This window comes from Aristolochia californica, unplaced genomic scaffold (genome assembly GCF_029961685.1).
Source record: "Aristolochia californica isolate CCGP_79_NKW_82.1479 unplaced genomic scaffold, dmAriCali1.0.hap1 SCAF_5, whole genome shotgun sequence".
Lineage (NCBI taxonomy): Eukaryota > Viridiplantae > Streptophyta > Magnoliopsida > Piperales > Aristolochiaceae > Aristolochia > Aristolochia californica.
In genome coordinates, this window is record NW_027182214.1 from 43,530,868 (window position 1) to 43,552,194 (window position 21,327).

The 21,327-nt window shown below is 39.0% G+C and overlaps 4 protein-coding genes across 5 annotated transcripts; 2 read left to right on the forward strand and 2 right to left on the reverse strand.

The window, feature by feature from the left end:
• Window positions 1–438: 438 nt before the first annotated feature.
• Window positions 439–5,254, forward strand: LOC137965634 (protein DETOXIFICATION 40-like). 2 transcript variants are annotated; one of them, XM_068811912.1, is made up of 8 exons: window positions 439–508; window positions 1,409–1,495; window positions 1,670–2,295; window positions 2,942–2,998; window positions 3,680–3,918; window positions 4,015–4,133; window positions 4,370–4,456; window positions 4,947–5,254. In XM_068811912.1, the coding sequence occupies exons 2-8, from the start codon at window positions 1,493–1,495 to the stop codon at window positions 5,016–5,018; spliced, it is 1,203 nt and encodes a 400-aa protein (XP_068668013.1). In that variant the 5' UTR covers window positions 439–508; window positions 1,409–1,492; the 3' UTR covers window positions 5,019–5,254. The 2 variants fall into 2 exon arrangements, with proteins under 2 accessions (XP_068668013.1, XP_068668012.1); XM_068811911.1 differs by lacking the exon at window positions 439–508 and having other exon boundaries at window positions 972–1,495.
• A 1,085-nt stretch (window positions 5,255–6,339) lies between these two features.
• LOC137966308 (heat shock 70 kDa protein 16-like) lies at window positions 6,340–13,904 on the reverse strand. Its single transcript, XM_068812891.1, has 9 exons — window positions 12,321–13,904; window positions 10,847–11,059; window positions 9,582–9,677; window positions 9,282–9,449; window positions 8,326–8,523; window positions 8,086–8,232; window positions 7,861–7,989; window positions 7,583–7,713; window positions 6,340–6,867 (listed from the first exon to the last, which is right to left on the reverse strand). The coding sequence occupies exons 1-9, from the start codon at window positions 13,488–13,490 to the stop codon at window positions 6,765–6,767; spliced, it is 2,355 nt and encodes a 784-aa protein (XP_068668992.1). The 5' UTR covers window positions 13,491–13,904; the 3' UTR covers window positions 6,340–6,764.
• A 465-nt stretch (window positions 13,905–14,369) lies between these two features.
• LOC137966743 (uncharacterized) lies at window positions 14,370–14,964 on the reverse strand. Its single transcript, XM_068813445.1, has one exon. The coding sequence runs from the start codon at window positions 14,923–14,925 to the stop codon at window positions 14,599–14,601; it is 327 nt and encodes a 108-aa protein (XP_068669546.1). The 5' UTR covers window positions 14,926–14,964; the 3' UTR covers window positions 14,370–14,598.
• Window positions 14,965–18,620: 3,656 nt separating this feature from the next.
• LOC137966631 (1-acyl-sn-glycerol-3-phosphate acyltransferase-like) lies at window positions 18,621–21,236 on the forward strand. Its single transcript, XM_068813312.1, has 5 exons — window positions 18,621–19,056; window positions 20,040–20,189; window positions 20,306–20,404; window positions 20,487–20,579; window positions 20,737–21,236. Exons 1-5 carry the CDS (start codon window positions 18,748–18,750, stop codon window positions 21,004–21,006), a joined length of 921 nt encoding a protein of 306 aa, XP_068669413.1. The 5' UTR covers window positions 18,621–18,747; the 3' UTR covers window positions 21,007–21,236.
• Window positions 21,237–21,327: the final 91 nt, after the last annotated feature.

The following is a 21,327-nucleotide window of genomic DNA, read 5'->3' on the forward strand; positions in this document are numbered from 1 at the left end:
TGTTTTAACACGAGATGTTAATCAAATCGTCCAATTCTAATTGACCATTTCAGAGCCAATGGACCATATCAAGACAAGACAATCAGGCTGTTGACAAATGAATTTGTGACCAAAGGTTTGGATTATGGGTACGGTGTTGAGACCTCTCATTGATGATGTCTATGCTGACGCACAGAACGCTCCCCGACGGCTCAGGCCCCTAATAGAGACCGGTGGATATCCCTTGCTTTCAGAGTCCAATCTCATGTCATATTTTACTATTATTATGACATGATGACGCAGAGTCGATTGAATGATAAAAAACAAGACAACATCTGTGTCTTTGACGCGAGTCCTTGGCTTCTCTCTGCCATGAACGTGTAAAAGACTACCAGACAGGCGGGACCTCAATTTACATATTCCTCCTTCACCGGAATCCCCATACGTCGCTGCTGCCTCGGCCGCCTGTAAGTAGACGATTCCAAATTCCGGATTTTCCCTTTTCTCAGTTCAGGCCGTTCAGCGTCAGGTAAACAAAGTTTGGTTTTTTTTCTTCTGTATTTTAGGTTAAAAAAATTTAGTTGGTAAATGCGTGAAAACAAAATGAGTTCATGAAAATATCAGATTCAATCTTCCGTTGACAGTCAAATGCAGTAGTGCTATAATAGTTAATTTGATGCTAGCTACAGAGTCCGGTGATTTCATCGGTGAGACCGGGTAAAAGAAACAAGGTGAAGAAGAAGAGGAAGACACCACCTTATTTACCCTTGTTTGCTCACCCTAGAAAAACTACTAAGAAGATCCAGTTAAAAAACAAGCTCAGAGGAGGGAAGGAGGCGCATCCTTCCTTTTCTTCATTGAGAGAGGAGAATGATTCTGATGCGACAGGTTAGAAGATTAAATGTTTAAAATTAGGAAAAGAAAATGCAAACCCGTCTTCTTCTTTCTTCTTACTGACACATGCATTGAATAAACAGCGTTACATTAGAGCCACAAGCTCGTCGTCTGTATCAACTGTTCCTATCCGCTGCTCCACTTCTGCTCATCTCTCTCTCTCTCTCTCTCTCTCTCTCTCTCTCTCTCTCGTTCTGCCGCAAGTTTCCGACATAAAAAGCCACAACGTTAGCGTTTGTCCGAAGATTGTGCGTTTTTTCAATTCTCTGAGCAGGGAAAAATGGGTTCGCCGTCGTCAGATTCAGTACTCGATCAGCCACTTCTGAAAGAGGTGGCGCCGCCACCGGTTTCGTTGTCACATTCCGGCGGTGATGGAGCGAGCCACCAGCTTGAGAGCGTCCTGTCCGACACTCGGACTCCTTTCCTCTTCCGTCTGCGCTCGGCGACTTGGATGGAAATCAAACTTCTGTTCCCTATCGCCGCCCCCGCCGTCATCGTCTACATGCTGAACTATCTCATGTCCATGTCAACGCAGATTTTCTCCGGTCATCTCGGCAACCTTGAGCTCGCCGCGGCCTCCCTCGGAAACACTGGCATCCAGATTTTCGCATATGGGCTCATGGTATATATAGATTTTACTGTTGGTCGCTGTTAGTACGGAAAAAGAGACCAGGCGCTTCTTCTTACTTGATTGTCTGCATTATTGTTCTTTCTTCTTTCTTTTGAGTAATTCTTGATCAATTGTGCTGAGCTGGATTGATCGAAATGATTTAGAGTTTCCATATGATGGATTCAGTTAGGCATGGGGAGCGCGGTGGAGACCCTGTGCGGGCAGGCCTTCGGTGCCCGCAAGTACGACATGCTCGGCGTTTATCTCCAGCGATCGGCCATCCTTCTGACATTGACGGGGATTCCCCTGGCGGTGATCTATGTCTTCTCAAAGCCCCTCTTGATACTGCTCGGAGAATCGAAAGAGATCGCGGCGGCGGCGGCCATATTCGTCTACGGCCTCATCCCACAAATTTTCGCCTATGCCATCAACTTCCCTATACAGAAGTTCTTGCAGGCGCAGAGTATTGTGGCTCCCAGTGCTTACATCTCCGCCGCGACACTTCTCTTGCATCTTCTCCTAAGCTGGTTGGCCGTTTACAAGATCGGCCTCGGCCTTCTGGGCGCTTCTCTGGTCTTGAGCCTCTCGTGGTGGATAGTGGTGATTGCTCAGTTTGTTTATATTCTGAAGTCGTGCAATCACACCTGGAAAGGATTCTCAATCAAGGCTTTCTCCGGCCTGCCGGATTTCTTCAAATTGTCGGCGGCCTCCGCGGTGATGCTGTGCTTGGAAACATGGTATTTCCAGATATTGGTGCTGCTCGCCGGACTGCTTCCCAACCCGGAGCTGGCCTTGGATTCTCTCTCCATATGGTACAGTACTGTTCGCTCTTCTTTCTTCGTTTCTCTTCGCGCTCTCTCGACCTTTTATTAACCTTTTACAGAGTTGAATCATCAAGGAGAGCCATAATGGTGCTCGTCGTCTTCTAGTCAGCAGCAGCTTCTTGGACAGCATTTTCACCCGCCTTTTGGTCACAGAAAATTTTATCATCTCTTTTCTTGTTCCTCCTCTCAACCACATCCACCTCCCAACCATTATCGTCAACATTGTTTTCCTGGTTCGTGTGCTCCACAGTTTTTATCGAGTCACTCTTTTTCTCATTAAGTTCATCGACGATCTCAAGCAACCAATTGCTACTTTCCGTGTTGCTACCGCAAATCTATATTATAGACTTATCTGAAATCGGACATCCTAGAATCCTCCCCCACTTTCTTTTTCGCCGATTTTATATTCCACCTGTTCGTCCCAGAAGAAAAAGTATGTGCAATTTCTAGACATTTTTAATGACAAAAATCGACTTGGGTTTGTGGGAAGTAGGCCAAGATAAAATTTTCAGAAAAGACTTGTTTAATACTCGAGAATGGAAAGATAGAAAACTGTCGGCTTTAGCTCATTTTCTTCCTCTTGGCTGTTGTTTATTGACTGAAACTAAAGTCGTGTATCGTTTATCATTTGCAGTATGACTATTTCTGGATGGGTGTTCATGATCTCGGTCGGATTCAATGCAGCTGCAAGGTAAGTCTCCCGTTTCAATTCACTTCCTTCTGAAGAGTCCATATGGAATGCTAGAATAATCAAACCATGATACTGAATCCTCGTAATCGAATTCATTTCTCTCACTTCTCAGAAATATACAAAGAAATCTTACAACAGAAAAAAACAAACTCATCGATTTCAATCCCTGTTCTTTTCTGCCACACTTTTCTACGTGATTGCAGAGCCTTTGGAGTTTTGTTGCAAAAATTGGAATAAAAGATACAAAACTTTATGAATTACAATTGAAAGCTTTTTCAGAAAACTCGGGACCAGATTTTTCTAAGCTATGAACTCCAATAGTTAAAAAGTAAGTTCTTGCAAGAACCTAAATTTCACACACAAAAAGCTAAAAAAAATTAATATCAAAGACATTAAGAGTATGAGATTATACCTGTCTTTATACTATTCTTTTCCTCTTTCTGTGACGCGTACGTGAATCATATGAAGATTTCCGTATTGTCGCCCCAAAATTCTTTTCTGAACCATGCATAAACACTTGGGTTCCATCCGCCATGAACAACGTAGCATCTGAACATGGAATGGGAGGAGCGGGAATTTCTAACCTCCCCCCACCGTCCCATTAGAGCTTCAGAAACTACGTTCCACGGTTCCAATCATGATCAAAGAGAAGCGAACTGACTTTGGCATTTATTCGAACAGTGTAAGGGTTAGCAATGAACTGGGAGCTGGGAACCCAAAGGCTGCATCGTTCTCAGTGGTGGTGGTCACATCCATCTCTTTCATCATCTGCGTGATCGCTGCGATAATCATTCTCGCACTACGTCATTCCATAAGCTACGCTTTCACCGAAGGAGCAACTGTGTCTGAAGCCGTTTCGGATCTCTGTCCACTGCTGGGCCTCACCCTCATTCTCAACGGGATCCAACCCGTCTTGTCTGGTAACAACAAAAATCCGGCTCTGCGGAAAATAATATTTTTACTCCATTAGCTTATCTTCTCCGCGTGGCTATGTTTTCGATCTTTTTTTACGACAGGCGTGGCTGTTGGGTGCGGCTGGCAAGCTTTTGTGGCTTATGTGAACGTCGGATGCTACTACGTAGTTGGGATCCCTCTTGGGGCCCTCCTCGGCTTCAAGTTCAACCTCGGAGCTAAGGTTTATTATTTCACTTTCACCTCTGTTCGTTTCTCCTGCAATTTCACGACACTGAAAACCTGAAACCATATGAACTCCTGTTCTTGAAATCATTCTGAAAATAAAATCAGGTAGTGAGCACTAAATTGAGTAATAAATCGAGTCATGTACAAGGGTTTATCTTCTTCTTAACGACGAAAAACTGAGCTCCACAGGCAAGGTGAAATACTAAAAAGACATTTTTGTGTTGGCAACAGGGCATTTGGTCAGGGATGATCGGTGGTACAGTGATGCAGACCGTCATTCTTATATGGGTCACCTACCGAACAGACTGGGATAAAGAGGTGATTTTTCTTGCTTTCTGAGATTAATATTAATTTTTTTATTAATAATAATAAATCATATAAAAATAAGAGATAAGTTATGAAGAACTAATTTAAATATTTTCTAGAAATTTATTTTCCTATATTTCTAATATTTTGTATAAAATAAAATTAAAATTTTTATTTCATCCCAAAATACTGGCACAAACCACAAAAATATTTGAGATGGTTAAACCATTTTATTTTTATTTTTTTCCAAACACAACCAGGTGTGTTTGGATTCAATAAACCCTATCAATTGAAGACTCCAGTAGACATCTCCATTCATGACACCTGATAGCGTTGAGAAGTACAACTTTCTCAACCCACTGAAGTAATGCAGTCAGCTTTTACAGCTTTTGCTCCCCCATGATATATACGTTTTCCAGAACATTTGATTCAAAAAGAAGAAAGCAAGACGAGAACGATATCTGAATACTGAAAGGTCTGAATGTTTTGATTGTGACCGTAGGTGGAGGCATCGATGCAGAGGTTGAACAAGTGGGGAGCCAAAAAAGCTGTAGCAGAGACTGAAGAGAAGTGAAAGAAACGAGAAATGTCCAGTGCGGATTCTCTGAAGCTTTCTTTCAACATGAATGTTGCTGCTCGTCCCTGTCGAATGAGGCCTCATCACTATCGGAGAATCCCCTGCTTTTTTCGTTTTTTTTTTCCTGTTCAAATGAGGATCCGGAACCCATTTTTATCATGACAGAAGCATCATGAACTGCTTTGTTACTTGCTAATTGACTGAAAAAAGAAGAAAAAAAAAGATTGAAGCAATCACAATTTATCGGCTATGGACTGGCCACCAGCTTGATCTATATCCAGTTAAAAATAGCTGAGAGTTAACATCCCAAGATTTGTGTCTTTTAAGGTTCCTAATCCATTACAAATGGACACATAAATAGGGTAAAAACTAGAATGTCCAGAGGTTCCTCATCCATGAGCAGAATATGGAGTTAGATAGCTTCATTCTAGTCTCACCTGACAAGATTTATTCAAATATTAAACGTAATTTTATATTCACAATATGACCGTCTGTTTCTGGTTCTGTAAAGAACTACATGTGGAAAGGAATCGAATCAAATGCTCTTTACCTGTATGAATGCATTTTTGGGACCATCTGTGGATTTAATTTTTTATATATGATCTAGAATGAATCTTGTGCAGATCATGAAATCCTTTGGTTCGATCCAACCCATTTGTTCTTATAGGTACTGACGTCTGAACCTTTAAAAAATTAGAAATCATGGAAGGAAAACAAAGATCAAGTAGGGTGGAGGGAAACAAATACACCACCAGCCCGCTTCCTTTTTGTTTCTGGAGGTAGGAGAGGAACCTTCTAATGGTGGCAAGGAAGGCTGAGTACCTCTTCCCCTCTTCCCTTTCACCTTTACATCTATCAGCAAGGGTGAACACACCTATCCCCACCCACTCGGTGCAGAAGTTTAGCACAATGGTTGGAGGATAGGGGCACTTCCCCAATGACTGGACTCTTTCCCCTTTACTGCTAGAGTAACCAGACTCATTACTTTCCAATCTATCACCACTGTCACAGGTCCGAGAACTGATTTTAACACTGTAAGGAAGAACTATTCAAGCACGTATATCTAAAAGATAAATGATCATTTATTTAAAACCCGATCAGACGCGAAACAGAAATACAAAAAATTTTTAAAACCCTGCACAACTCAGATCACCCTCAAATTCTAGACATGTTCCGACATGCTCGTGTATCAGCAATACAAACAACCGATTAGAAGCAAAGATGCCCTTTTATTATTCACATTATACCCATAATAGAAGTGTTACACCGGCAGGAACTAGGAACTGTAAAGATACATTTTTTCCATATATTAGCTTTAATAATATGTCACAAACTGAAAGTACAAACTAAAACATAAATCGACCAAGATATGGTGTTTGAATTGACTACAGCCTTTCCTAGAGCAAAATTTGTATGTTTCTCATCATTATAGTGACTTTACATAAAAGCAAAAATGCAGTATACAGTGTCGTATGTTACTGTTCTGTTAACAAGAAGAAAAAGGCCAGAATCTGCGACATGCTTGATACAACAGAAAAAGATCTTTTTTTCAAATAGTCTAGGTAAGCAGGCAGATGCCGAGGGTAAAAGTAATTGAAGGTGAAGAAAGCACATACTCGTGAAATGCTGACATTAGGCCATAAAGAAGTTTAACTGGGAGGTGTATAAGAAGGCAACCAAAAAGAATTAACTTTGTCAATGGGATCTGTACTCAATCCTTTTTTTTGGAAGACAGATCTGTACTCACTCTTTCCACGAATTATCAGATGTATCTGAATGGTCAGCACCCCTTGTGTCTCCTTGTCTCTGTGGAGAAGTCCTGGGTCTCATTAGAAGTCTGCAAGTCCTGAAAAGTAGCAAACGAAACCCACTCAGAATTAAGCAATAACAACTTGGGATTGCTCACAGGCCTCCATCTGAAGGCTTTCATAGCACCCTCACAAAAAGAATAAGCTTCTTCTGCCATAATTCTCCATGAGGACCATTTCAGATACCAATATTAACAGTGAACTAAGAGTCATGGATGTTCAACTAATAAGAAAATTCTATTGATAAAATAGGAGGTAGATGCCTGTTCATAAAACATCAACTACTTCAACCCTTGCCTTGATAACTTAAAGCCCGTTGCAAGGCTCAAGTGATATCCAGACCTCTCCCAAGGATGATACCCACTTCTTTAACAAGGATCAGAACCAAACAAACTGGATAGTTGGAAATGTAAAACCAGCAACATCTATTATCTGGTATAATAATAAAGTCAAATCTTTCGAGAAGCAAGTTTTGTCTAGAGTAACACCAACTGATCCAGCTCCTAGAGGAAAAGTAGGAACCAGAATAATGAACACAGCATACATAACTATGGAAAAATTTGAGTTGTAGTCGGTGGTTGGATGTGAATTGGAGCAAACGACATTCAGGCATGATCTAGTTTTCAAAACATTGCTTGGTTAACCAGATAAACAACATTCAGTCACACATTTTCTAGGCCATTAACCATGAATTTGACTATAAGGATGAACAATGGAACCATAATGGAACTCATTCAGTTTTAGGAAACTTACGCATCCAACACCTCCATCATTCTTTTGATTTCACTTGACCATAGAACTGGGTCACAATTCTTAGGAAGGGAATCTTGTAGCTGCATTTTCTCCCGAAGCCATTGTTCAGCCTTGTTGCATTCATTTATCACCTGCAAATTTTATAAAAGAAAATGAAGAACAAAGAAACTAGAGAAAAACTTTATTATCTTTCCTTTGCCTCGTTTTACATTTTATTCTTTTGTAACCGGTACTTATCATAATAGTACTGAAAAGATAAGTAAAAGGATATGATTTACCGCATCTCTATCACAATTTGCCATTGATTTCACACCCGTTCTGTAATCCACAATTCGCTTCAAAAGCTGCTTGGTCACATGTTGCCTGGCATTGTCATCTTTGAACCGATTCTCAACAGGGTCCACAAGCTATTACCAATTATAAGAAAGATCACCACAGGAAAGAAGAATAAATGAAGTGCAAAGAGAATATTAAAGAGGTTCATCCAATGGGGTACCACTAACCTTCTTTAGTTGCTCTAACTTGGATGTGTACACCATCTCTGATTCATCATCTCCATCATCATACAACCACTCCTCTGTCTCTTGTAGACTTTTGGAGATCTCCTCTTTTTCCACATCAGTACAAAAGCTCCGGTATAAATCGAAAAGCTATTCAAGTGTATTGTTGTAAATCATGAATGTATTAAGAATGAATCAAGAATGTAGGCCACAAAAAAGAAAAAAATCCTGAAGATACTTTACCTTGTTTCTAGTTTCATAAATAAAAGCTTCCAGGGCATTTCTTTTGTCTTTTGTTTGCTCCATCATTCTGTCCTGATAAGCTAACTGAAGCTCTTTTTCTTGGGCTTCAGACACCTCGGCCTTAGACATACCCCCAAATATGGTCTCACTAACTGGTATTTCAAGCCTCCTACTTCTGCCTCTTTGCATCCCATCAACCTGAACATGGAGTTAAGTATCCTAAATTTGGTGGCTTCAAGAAAGTTTGGAGAGCAGGTGGAAGGAGGGATGGGCATGAGATTTTTCAAAAGAAGAAATATATTTGTATTTAGAATAAAAATTTGAAAAGCTAATTTAGTTGACTTCAGATATAACTAAACAAATATTTAACGCTGTGCAGCCATATCGCTCAACCTGTCACCAAAAAATTGTCTGTTATAATAGCTTTAAGGATTTTTATTTATTTTTAAATGGTAACAGCTTTAAAGATAAAACTTCCAAAATCCAAACATTGACGAAATACCTCAAGCACAAAATCTTCATTGGGAAATTTTTTTATAGAACTAGTCCAGAACTTTAAAATTTTGCACTCCTTTTTGGAGTAACATGTACCATAGAAATTCTGCACAAAATTTTGCACTCCTTTGTACCATAGAAACGCGCATGCACATAAAAAAAATATAAATAAATAATACAAATAATTTTTTTAAAAAAATGTATGTATTTGCGATGTGACTTGTTCTACATTTATAGAAATATAGGGTTTAGATCCCTAAACCCTAACCCTATATTTACACCAAAAATTAAATTAAATGATAGTACAAAGAAGGAAATGAAAAACTCTGATTCCAGTGAACAGGAAACAGAAACAAAAAGAGTAAGAAAAATTAAAACATGACAAACAGTTTACTAAAAAAAGACCAAAAGAATCTGCTTCTAATGATCATCAACCACAATGCAAAAGTTTAAGAGCATACTCCAGAAGCTCGCCATTCACCAGAATTTGCAGCAGCAATATGCGCAGATTCAGCCTTAGAACTGCCACCATTTTCAACTCCATTGCATGCCACATCAGATTCAGAACTAAACTCTGCCTCCATTTTATCTGAACTTGCAACTGAATCATCTTCCTCCTCTTCGAGAAGCTACATGAATTGAAAGAATACTCAATGGAGTTACAAAAATATAATGGATGGCAGGACAAATACAAGGAATTACAAAGAAAAGGTAAATAATAAACTATTTATTGAATCATAACAATAGACACTCATACTTACATATGCTGACTCCACTGCTACAATCCCATGCAAGTTCAACACAACTCTCACTTTAACTTTGGATTTTCCACCAGTAGACACTTGAAAAGGTCCAATCTGCACAAGTCATAGCTAGTAGTACTTCAGAATCAACTGTGGCAGCATTGTGACCATGTAAAATTCAAAAAATTCAAATGCAATCTCCTTTTTTTTTTTTTACACAAAACATATAACTAGACATCTGAAATCAGGTGTATCAGATAAGCACAAGAAACCCTAGGTATTGGATGAGAAGAAGTCGAACTTCTCATACACCTATTGGATAGTAGTCTAATATGTGATTTTACCGTCATGTAATATTTAGTAAGAAAGAATAGCTCCTTAGCTCAGCATTCCTGAGTCAAGATCTTGAAGCAACCAAAATCACTTTTACCACAAATGCTCACTCAAACTGGGCATCTAACATTTTTTGGTGGTTACACAAAATACTTAGAGAGAATATAAGCTGAGAAAGGTCTGAAAATTGGGTGGGAAATCCATCTGACAGGTTTCAACATGGGAAATGCTAACCTGGGTTTTCCAACTCGACCCCAATTTTTACGGGGCTGGATCAGGTCAGGGGGTCAGATCACTCCTTCTGTTTTGGGCGAGACCCTCCAATTCACCCAAGTCCAGCCTTGGACTTGGTTGGAGCCAAACCAACTTGGCCAACCTGACCCGGACCGGTCGGCCAGTCGGAGAACCTTGATACTAACAAAGTAAGGTTAATAATTAATAATGTCTGTAATGACGAAACATTCATCACTAATCTCATCCCATTGGATAAACCTAGCTCATCTTCACGGCATGATTTTAATAGCCTAATTATTGCTCTCTCATAAGATATTATTCAGGTCAAAATACAATGAGATAAGAGTGTACAAACACGTATTACTAGCTCTAGTTTGTCTTTCCCATAACAAAAGCCCAAGCACACATATGACATACCTTGACAAAAAAAATGCACAAGTAACAAAAGGGGCATATAATTGATGGCATGTATGTAGAAAGATGGTTAGAAATGGCTTTCCAGCGATTTTTAAGACCTCACAATGGAAAATGATGACAGAGAGAAAGAGAGAGAGAGAGAGAGAGAGAGAGAGAGAGGAATTTTAAGAAGTATTAGACAAATTTTCAATTTTAAATCCCACATTAAAGCAGACTATTGCCAAAATGATAAGTTAATATATCACAACTAACAATATATAGGAAGCAATCAAGCAATCAAAGGTAGAACGACCACATACCATGAAAGAGCTGATTTTAGGAGCCATCCCAGAAGGTAATTCACTTGGATCCATATAAAATGCATCCAAGTGGAACATGTTAGTTCGATGGAAAGTAAGGATTTTCACACTTGGGATTGGTTGACCCTTAGGGAATAATATGTTATTTGAAAGAGTGCAAATGGGACCTTCATCTGTAGTAAATCCAATGGAAAAAGGAAAGCAATCTTGAACCTGCACATAACAGGCCAAAAGTGTTGACATACAAAATAAGAGGAAGCAGAAAAGGAACTACCATTAGCATCACAAGTGGTTAAAAAAGTTAAAATTAAAAAAATAAACAAAGAAAAAATTAAGAGGAAAAAGAAGAAGAACAAGTGAAACTCCTAATCGTAAATTTCCTGACATAAATGGTCCACTTATAAGTTAAAGGTAGATCTCTTCCAATTGTCAACATTCTTTAAACTTGAGCTACTTTTCTAATAAATAGTAATGAAAAGATGCTAGCACCATCACAAAAAGATCTATGAGATTTCAGTTTCAAAAGACAAAGTGCAGATCTTTTCTCGCCTGTTTATCACTTGAAATTCAGGTGAGATCCAGAACCTAAGAATTATATCAACAGCAACCACCAGCAAGATAATAAGAACTATTCAAACACAATAATAATAAAAAAACCTATTGAGATACATAAGTATATTTTTTTTAAAAGAGAAAAATAAATTATATTAATAGAAGAAGCTATTTAATTAAAATGTATGGTAATAAATAAATATATTAATAGAAGAAATTGATGAATTTGCATCTGAGAAAGGTCATTCGAATAACAAATATAATAAAATATGTTACAACCATACATCAAGAGTATATGCAGTTTCATAACCTGTAATGCAGATTCAACAACTGGCCATGCAGTGCAGTATAACAGAGAGAGCTTCAACTATGGAACTAGTCACTAAAAGTCTGAGTCAAATACGAAATTAGTTAATTTCTTAATCACCTTATATCAGCAGAATAACTAAAAAATTCTCCCAAAACGATTCAATGAAACTGCAGATGTTTGTCACCGTTTGCTAAATTTTATATCAAACCACTGGTCAGCACAAACCAGATTCAGGATCACTTATATGAAACAGAGCTAGTACCATCCAATAGAAGTCCTATAAAGGGTATCACCAATCATAGGTTTAGTTATGTGATAATAGTTTACTGGACCATGTTATATATCAACATATTGGTTTGCTGGACCATGTGGCCATGTGGCCATGTGGACTTCGGTCTTCCTGATAAGATTTTCTCTGTTGTATCAATTGACAATGAACTTGGCTGGACATATTGTACTCAACTGTTAATGTTCTAAATATCTAATGCGCATGCACACACACACATATATATACCAATTTACGTACACGCCTGTGTGAGAATGTGCTTGAACCAGAAAAACACTGAAAACAAACTGATGTATTGCAGTAGGAAAGAAAACTTGGACTAAGACCTCATATTCTCGAACCCTAAAAATAGGGCTAAGCATTGCACATTGAAGAGCACATCCACGGGCTACACATTCACTCGCATTAAGTTTACGGCTTGGCTCCCTTTTGAACAGAGCAGTCAAAAGTCTAATAATTGCTGGTATTCGGGAGCCAGATCCCACAAGCTCTACCGAGTGAATATCGTCAACACCTAAACCTGCATCAGCTAAAGCCTTGTTGCATGGAATAGTAATCCTCTCCAGTAAATAGGTAGCAATTTTCTCAAATTCCTCCCTCTTGATAAATCCCTTCACATCTTTCTCATCCATCAAGCACTCAATATTAATTGGAGCCTCAGCATTTGCACTCAAAACCTTCTTCACCTTCTCGCATGCTGCCCTCAACCTCGTAGAAGCCCTAACACTAGAATATACATCAATTTTATACTCTTCTATGAACTGTTTGGCGAAATGAGTAAACAAGACCTCATCAAAGTCTCTTCCTCCCAAGCTTCTCTCAAAAGCATGAGAAAGAGTTCTCATTTGACCTGCCTCAAAGGACACAATGGAAACCTGAGTATCACAGTGACCTATATCCACAAACACGACATTAGTTGGGCTCCCAAGCAAGAAATCGGTTTTATAAATTCCATACCCAAGTGCAGTAGCCGTGCAATCATGCAATAATCTCAAAGGTTTCAATCCAGCAATAGCTGCAGCATGCAAATAAGCCCTTTTCTGAAAATCTGTGAAATAAACTGGAATCCCAATCACGCAATCTGAGACCACCGTATCCGAATTTTTCTCTGCTATCTGCTTTAAATGAGAGAAGAGCATAGCCATAATTTGAACCGGTGTGAAAGTGCGGTTATCCCCTAAATAATGCAAATGCACCAGTATACTACCATCAGGTGCCTGAGAAGTGGCGTATGGAAGAAGCCGGAGCTCGTTTTGCACATCTGGGTGACAGTAACTTAAACCGATCAATCTCTTAACCTGAGAGATTGTGGATTTAGGGTTCATAGTAGCAGAAGCAGCTCCTGCAGAGCCCAAGAACCTTTGCTTCTCGCCGAATGAGACAACAGCCGGCGTTTCACGCTTCGACTCATCATTCAACAGAACATCTATCCCCCGTTGCTTCACAACGGCGATAACGCAGTTCTCGTTTCCTATATCGAAGCCGACAACACTCATCTTCCCCAACTCAAATCATCAAAACAACTATCCCGAGAAGGAATTCAAAAATCAATTAATTGGCATTCCTCAGCTGAACATTAAACCATTCATAAGAGATAAACTCCCACCCTTGATCAGAAAAAACAACCAGAGAAGCAAAGCGAGTCACGCTATATCGGCCTAATTCGTCAGCACGCCCTATCTCTCGCAGCAATCCGCCGAACCAGCTGGAAAACTCTCTACATATTACCAACTTTGGTGAGGCAATGCCATTATCATCGAAATTTGCAGCTCGGATCAACGGACAACATACGTAAGCTCCAAAATCAGGGTGGACTGCAGACGACACCTGCTCGTTTCAGAAAGAGCGGGAAAGAAACCCTAGAAGGAAAGAGAAATCGACGGGACGAGCGTAGCTGGAAGTGGGTCTCCAGGTCTCCTCGGCCTTCGGTGACCACGTAAACAACGACTTCGAAAATTCTGATAGCAAAAAAGAATGGTGAGGGATCCACAAGCTAGCTCGATTCTGACAAATTTTAAGTAAAAATAATTTTACAAAATAAATTTGAAATCATTATTCATAAAACCATTTATATTTTAAGTATAATTAATAATTTCCAGAGTTTATTATTCTTTTTCGAAATTATGATTTTGCCCATTGGGTTAAATGGGTTGGAGACATATTTCCTGAACTTTGACCTATGTTAATGTGACTTTCAATGGTTTATTACAAAGTTACTTTATGAGTTCAAATTATAATTAATGGCTTAGTACAAATTGGACTGAACTTCTTACGTTTCTGAGATCATTCTCATCTGATCATTTCAAACACAATCTGAAACAATTCTAGACAGTGAAATTGGCAAAGATTGATTAACGAGATTGTTCTCTGTTAAAACTTTTCTTTTCTGCTTCTCCCCTGATCCCAGCAGAACTCACACAGAGAGGTACGACAGAAACAGCAAAATGCTAGAACATGTTCTTCGGTGAAGTTCAATTTTCTCCACTCTTGTAACTTGTAACTCAACAGCGTAGATTCCAAAGTCAAAAAGCTTTGGACAGATTTTCATGATCAGAAGCCAACTGAAAGAAATTACAATCTCCAGTGCAGCTTCTTCTTCCTAGATTAACCAAACAGAGGAGGCAAGCTTACTGCAGCTTCCTTCCCTCGCACCACCCATTTCCAGACCTTGAGTTGCCCCACAACCTGTCGAGACAGACTTAACCTCGAGGCAAAGAAGCTTAGCTGTATGCTCCTCCTCAGTCTCTTCAGCCTCCTTCCCATCCTAATCTTCAGTCTGCAGATTTTCACTCGCATGGACGCTTTCCTCCTCCTCGCGTCTGCTTCCTCCAGCACCCTAGCAATCAACCACTGCGCCCGTCGGTGCGCCAGCTCTTCCGGGTCTTCCCTGTCCAGCTTTGTGTACGAACAAGGGCGCACCAGACAACCCATTGATGGATATCGAACCAGGAGACAGAGAAACAGAGAAGAAAAAGCAGAGGGCGATCTCAGTTCCAGCAGCAGATCGAAGCAGTCCAGATATAAATACACAGAGAGACAGGAGGAGTTGTTGAGAGCAATGCTGTAATGGAGGTGGGTCCATGTGCGGTTTCATGTGGTGATCAAAGCAGCTGCATGCGACCTTGGGTTGGCCTTGAATTAGTGGGGGAAGAAAAGAGGGGATCTTTGCTGGCCTACCGTCACAGTGGGACCTTGCAGAGAAGGAGAGATAATGACCCTTCACCCATTCATTACAGCAGAAGGGAACTCCCGGGGACGGGAAAGACTGGATTTACATATTTAAAAGGTTGACATTAGCTTAATCTTAAGAAAATGTGTCAGACAGGGGAAGCTCTAACTGGATATAAACATCTCCTCAGCTCCACCTGCTCCAATTAAATTCTCCCCAATTTGGTATGATCAATGCTTGCACGCCATTAAACCCATATGAATCAATTTTTAGTTGAGGAATTGCAGGCTTTCGATGGTTAATGAGATGAGATTAAGCCTTTTTTTATCAGTTTAAGAAATTCTGGAGCGTGGAGCGTGAAGTGAGCAAGTGAAGCCTCTGTGGTCAAAGAAAAACAGTAAAAAATTGCCCTGCGTAGGGAATTGGGGGATTGTATAAAGCACCGTCCGGGCGTCGAGATTTTAAAAATGTAACAAGAGTCAACGACAGTGTGTGCTGAGAGTGAGTTGGAGATGTGCCCACAACGTGGCGCCGGCTCTGAGCAGTCGGTGGTCGTCGCGACCTTGTGCCTCTGTACATGAAGTACCTAGTCTCAGGCCATTAAAAGAGGGATATGCGGAGCTCCGTATCGAGTTTAATGGGTTTTCTCTTTGTCGTTTTGATGGCTCTGTGATATGGTCGTAGCATTTAAGGAGAAGATCGAGCAAGAGCAAAAACGCCATTGTCAGGGAAGTAAGTTTCGTCAGAACCGAACTGACCCGGTTTAACCGGATCGGTTCTAAAATAGAGGACAACAATTTTTACAAATAAAAAGATAAAAAACGGTCCGATCGTGAATTGGACCGGTTGGACCTCTACAAAACCTCTGCAATGAAACTATTAAGGCAAATGCCTAACCAATCTACTACACCAATCTCTTATTTTTCACATTATTTTATAAATCATAATTTTTAACCATTTTTTTAATAGAATAACTTCCCTTGTGCTTTTCCATGGTAAAACTTCTTCTTCTAGGCAAAAACTTGTCAAATTCACTCTAACCCCCCCTTGCACTGTGATACTCAAAAAATTGCTCAACCTTCTTCACCGAAAGCAATCGGTTCATTATAATCCATGTAATTGGAACAGTTTAACCTCATAACTCGTACTAATTCTAGTGCAAAGCTGTGGTTCTATCTTAATCAGTCAAGTCAAACTTTGAGACTAATCGAAAATAGGGGCCGACTCCCCCTTGTCCCAAATCGTTTTATAATTTGGATGTCAAGGAGAGGGGAGGCTCACCCCTCCATTTTTTTTTAAACGATATTGATTGACTAAATGTTGGATCAGACTGACCCTTATTATATAAATTTTAAAAAATAAAAAAATTATGAAACAATTAAGTAGTTATTTGTTGAATCTCCTATTGTTTATATATTGTAAATGGAACTCTGTTTGTCACATTCAATCACTAGACTTAAGTCTCTACATACTTCAATTTTCCTTCATTCTTATTTCTTTCATTGTCCATATAAATTCAATGTTTGAACTTTTGAAGTCTTAGTAAATATTATTTTTAAATATTAAATAAATAAAATTGTCATTTTTTTATAAATAATAGAAAAGATGACATTTTCTATACATTATAACTTTTATAATTCTTATAATACAGTAAGAACTAGAGATGGAGTTTTAATAAGAATTCTCTCTAACAAAGATTGTACAATCACTTGTTCATGTGGTAATGGGTGACCGTAATTTTGTCTTTTATTAAAAGATGGTAAAAAAACTCTCAAGAACACGCTAAATGTTAAAAAAAAAAATCGTAATCTTATAATATAGAAGGGTATTTTATAAATTTATCAAATATATGTTTATATTAAGTCGATTCGAGAATTTTTAGCTTAACCCTATTCCCGAAATTACCTATCACAGGTTTTCTATAGTAACACTAGTTCCCAACCCATGGGTGGTAATTCAACTTTTTCCCATTAAATTATCACGGAAAGAATTTGTTTTCGTGTTTCCAATATGAGAGGTTTTGCTCAAGAAAATTATATTTCATGGCGAAATTGAAAATCTTTACCCATAAAATACAATTTTTGTAGGCAAATATTTTTAAAACATACTGATACAAAAATATATTCTTTTTCACAGGCAAAGAGTTTAGCCCTTCCAAGTGATTTTGTTTTTTGTGGGAAAGGTGTAATTTTAAAAAGAATTAATTGAACTTTTGTGGGTGAAATGTAAATTTTCCCAAGTAGAAATGATTGTTTATAATATATTTAATAATTTTATATTCTCAATAAAAATTTAGCATGTTTATAATATATTTAATAATTTTATATTTTAGAAAAGCAAACTTATTAGTAAATTAGAATTTATCATGTTTGCATTTTATAAATCGATTTCTCAAACATATATTAAATAAAATAAGAATAAAAATCGGATAATAAAAAATCGAATATGAAATAACTCTTAATTATTTTTATTTTATTTAGTGAAAAATAATTAAATAATTAAATAAAATATTTAATCTGGTAAAATGAAGAGTCCTAATTTTGGGTTCTCAAATAAATCCCCATAATTCCGCAAATGATGCCCATACACGCTGATAATTGCCCCAGATTAATTTTTTATAAAATAACATGACAAGGGCATTATGGAAATTACACCCTTCATCGTTCCTTACCCGTAACGATAAGTAGACCAGTGACCACTCAGCATCGATTTTGGAAAAGAAGCGCGCCGAAGTCGCTGGTTGCGTGTGCAATTCCTCTCCACACGCACAGTCCACAGGTTCGGCGCCGCTGTCCAACGGCCTGCTCGCGGATAGAGACCATGCGTGTGGCAGAGAAATGTCACACGCTAGCGCGTCTGTACCCTCTCAAGCGTATAAATATCGACCCACCAGCTGCGATCCTGCCCACCCGTGAGAACTCTTGTCCTCCAGAGACCACTCTGCAAGACTCTCTCCCTCTCTCTCCAGCCATCTCTGGCGTCGCTTCCTCTTCACATAAAACGAATAGGAAAAAGACAACAAACGTGTTTCATGATCTCCATCGCCATAAATTTTTATATCTAAATGATGTCTTCTCACTGAAATTCTTTATCCTTGATTGTTTTTTTCTTCTTCTGCAATCGCTGCCACTCTTTCCTCATCATGATATGCTGGATGGCAGGAAGGAGAGGTGCTGGCTTGGACTTGGGATTTTTTTCGATCCTCTGTTTTTTCGAGCTCGGCGCAGAGAGGTTGCGGAGAGTCTGAAGACATTCTGTTTTTTTGCTGATCGCCCTTATATTTTTTCTGCTGAAGGACTGTACTGTGTGGATTGGATTTATTTTCTTCGTATGACATTTTGGTTGAATATCTTTTATAGAATCGAGAGGATAGTTTTTCGTATTTCAATTGTCTTGTCGATCGTGCCAACATTAATTTCTGCTTCTGATTTTTAGATTTTGACTTGAATCTAGTTGGAGTACTTCTAGAACTCAAGCAAAATTAGGAGATTTTTTGCCAGGTGCTGAAATTTCGTAAAATTTATTAGCCGTTTCAATTTGAAATCTGTCCGGTGCTAGAACTCGGTGTTTCTGTTTCAATCTTTATGGAGAGTTCTGGAAATTCTTTTCTCCGGAATCGGAGATTGGATAGTTGCTTCAATACAGTCGATGAATCTCCCAAGTTTCATCCCAAGGAATCTAAAGACAAGAGACCAAAAGAAGAGGAGACGGCTTTTGTGGACGATAACAGCTGGGGTGCTGTCCTTATTTCGAGCATAAGAATCGTCACATGCTTCGTGACGATGATGTTTACTACCTTTATTTGGGCTTTGATCATGTTTTTGCTAATTCCATGGCCAAATGCAAGAATCAAGCAAGGAAACGTGTATGGTCACGTCACTGGAAGACTGCTGGTAAACACTCTTCTATTAAAAGCAAAAATTTCTCTTTTCTGTTTTTACCTTTTTTCTCAATCATAGGAAAGTTAGTTCCGACCAAATTCTTCGAATGAGATTATAATTTGTATCTGGTTTCTGCACTCCGCACCGAGTAATTCTCCTGTCTTTCTCTATTGTTACTGGTGAATTTCTGCCTTTTGTGTTGACATTGTCGATCATTTCTTCCCTTTGCTCTGCTCCGATGGCTGCACGAAGCTGATGTGTTGAGTATCAGTTCTACGTGGTCCAGTCGTGGAATAAAAATTAACGCATAGTTTTTTTCTTTTCTGCTATAAGAAGTTGGTACATCACTAAATTGTTATTTTTATTTAGTTGCCAGATTGGAGAGCTAGGGTGGTCAAAGAGGATAACCTCTATGCTTTCAATACCTCTGCCTAGTCTAGACACTACTAGACGCTTGTAGGCTGTTTAGATTTCCGTTGGCTGATATCTTTTCCGAAATCCAGACTGAAAATGTTGCGTACTATACATTTGATTATTGAATTTCATTTTAAGCATGTCCTTTTAAAGCATTTCATCTCTTTTTGCGTCCATGAAAATAGAAGAACATGAACTGACTCTGTCTTTCCGCACACACATTCCAAGTAGCTTCATTTGATCTGCTTTGGCAATCGAGCAGAAGCCGCAATGATACCGTTTGAGGAATAGTTTACATACACATTCACGTTACCATGTCAACAGAAATTAACAAAGCTTGTTACATTGGCGGAAGTGCTGAAATCCCCTAAAGTTCTTATATGTTGTAGAATCTGTCTAACAAGTTTGCCTAGATATAATTCTGGGAAACCCAAAGTGCTGAGATCCCATGACTTTCTTATATGTTCTAGAATCTGTGTAACAATTATCAAGTTTTCTCTGCCATATTTCTTACCAAATTTATTCTACAGCAGTGTACGCAGTAGGACTATTGATTGTACTTGGTATGAATTTGATTACAGATGTGGATTTTGGGGAACCCTTTAAAGATCGAAGGTTCTGAATATTCAAACTTGAATGCTATTTACATCAGCAATCATGCATCACCTTTGGATATTTTCCTTATAATGTGGTTGACACCAACTGGAACTGTTGGAATTGCCAAAAAAGAGGTATTTTTTAACCTCACTTTGACGTTCAAAATCTGAAATCTTATAAGTCATTTCCTCGTTACCTTGGTGTTTTGTGAGAACAACTACCGAACTGACTCAAATTTAATTTTCTTCAGATCATTTGGTACCCTCTATTCGGACAGTTGTATGTATTAGCAAATCATCTTCGCATAGACCGCTCTAACCCGCCTGCCGCGATCGAGTCGATAAAAGAGGTACAATTCATTTTTCCTCTCAGTTTCCGGTTTCAACTGCCTGTTAATGTACGTCTCTGACTGACTTAGTCGCCAACCCAAGGCTGCTCGAGTAATTGTCAGAAACAAGTTATCTTTGATTATTTTTCCTGAAGGAACCCGCTCAAGAACTGGACGATTGCTCCCATTCAAAAAGGTAAGAGCTGCCCCCTTAAAGTGGACTCCACTGTTTTTGGGGATTTTAACTAGTCGTCATACATGTCTTATACAACTCGAACCCCAGCGAGTAGCTGATGCGTAATGGTCGATGAATTACAAGAGATATGATTCTCCTTTACTTTCTCTATTGACAGGGATTTGTTCATATAGCAGTGCAGACGCGGCTACCAATTGTTCCCATGGTGCTTACTGGTACGCAGCTTGCGTGGAGGAAAGGAGGTTTGCGTGTCAGACCTGCACCATTGACAGTGAATTTTCTTCCTCCCGTAAAAACTGACGATTGGACCGCCGACAAAATTGATGACCATGTAAAAATGGTGCACTCACTATACATCAAACATCTTCCAGAGGCCCAAAGACCTCTGCCTTCGGAAGGAAGTGTTCTTGGCCGCACGAGTTCATAGTCGTGCTCGTATTCCACTTCATTTCAGAGGCTTGGGCGGGAATCTTGCGGGCTGGAGTTCTAAGCGTCGCACTGCAGTCTTCTTGAAGTACAGTTTCTAAATTCTATAGTTTAAGACAAACATCACATTCAGGATCGTCCACCGCTTCATAACAGACGGTAATCTAATTTTAGCACCTGCTACAACCTATCTAATTTCTTCGTACATTCTTCTGCCCATCTTTTTATCAACGAGCTATAAGAGTTTTTTGTTTCGATCAGGGATGCGAAAATTAATTTTTCTCCAGCTCGATTGTCCGATCAAACTAAGTTTTAACAGAGA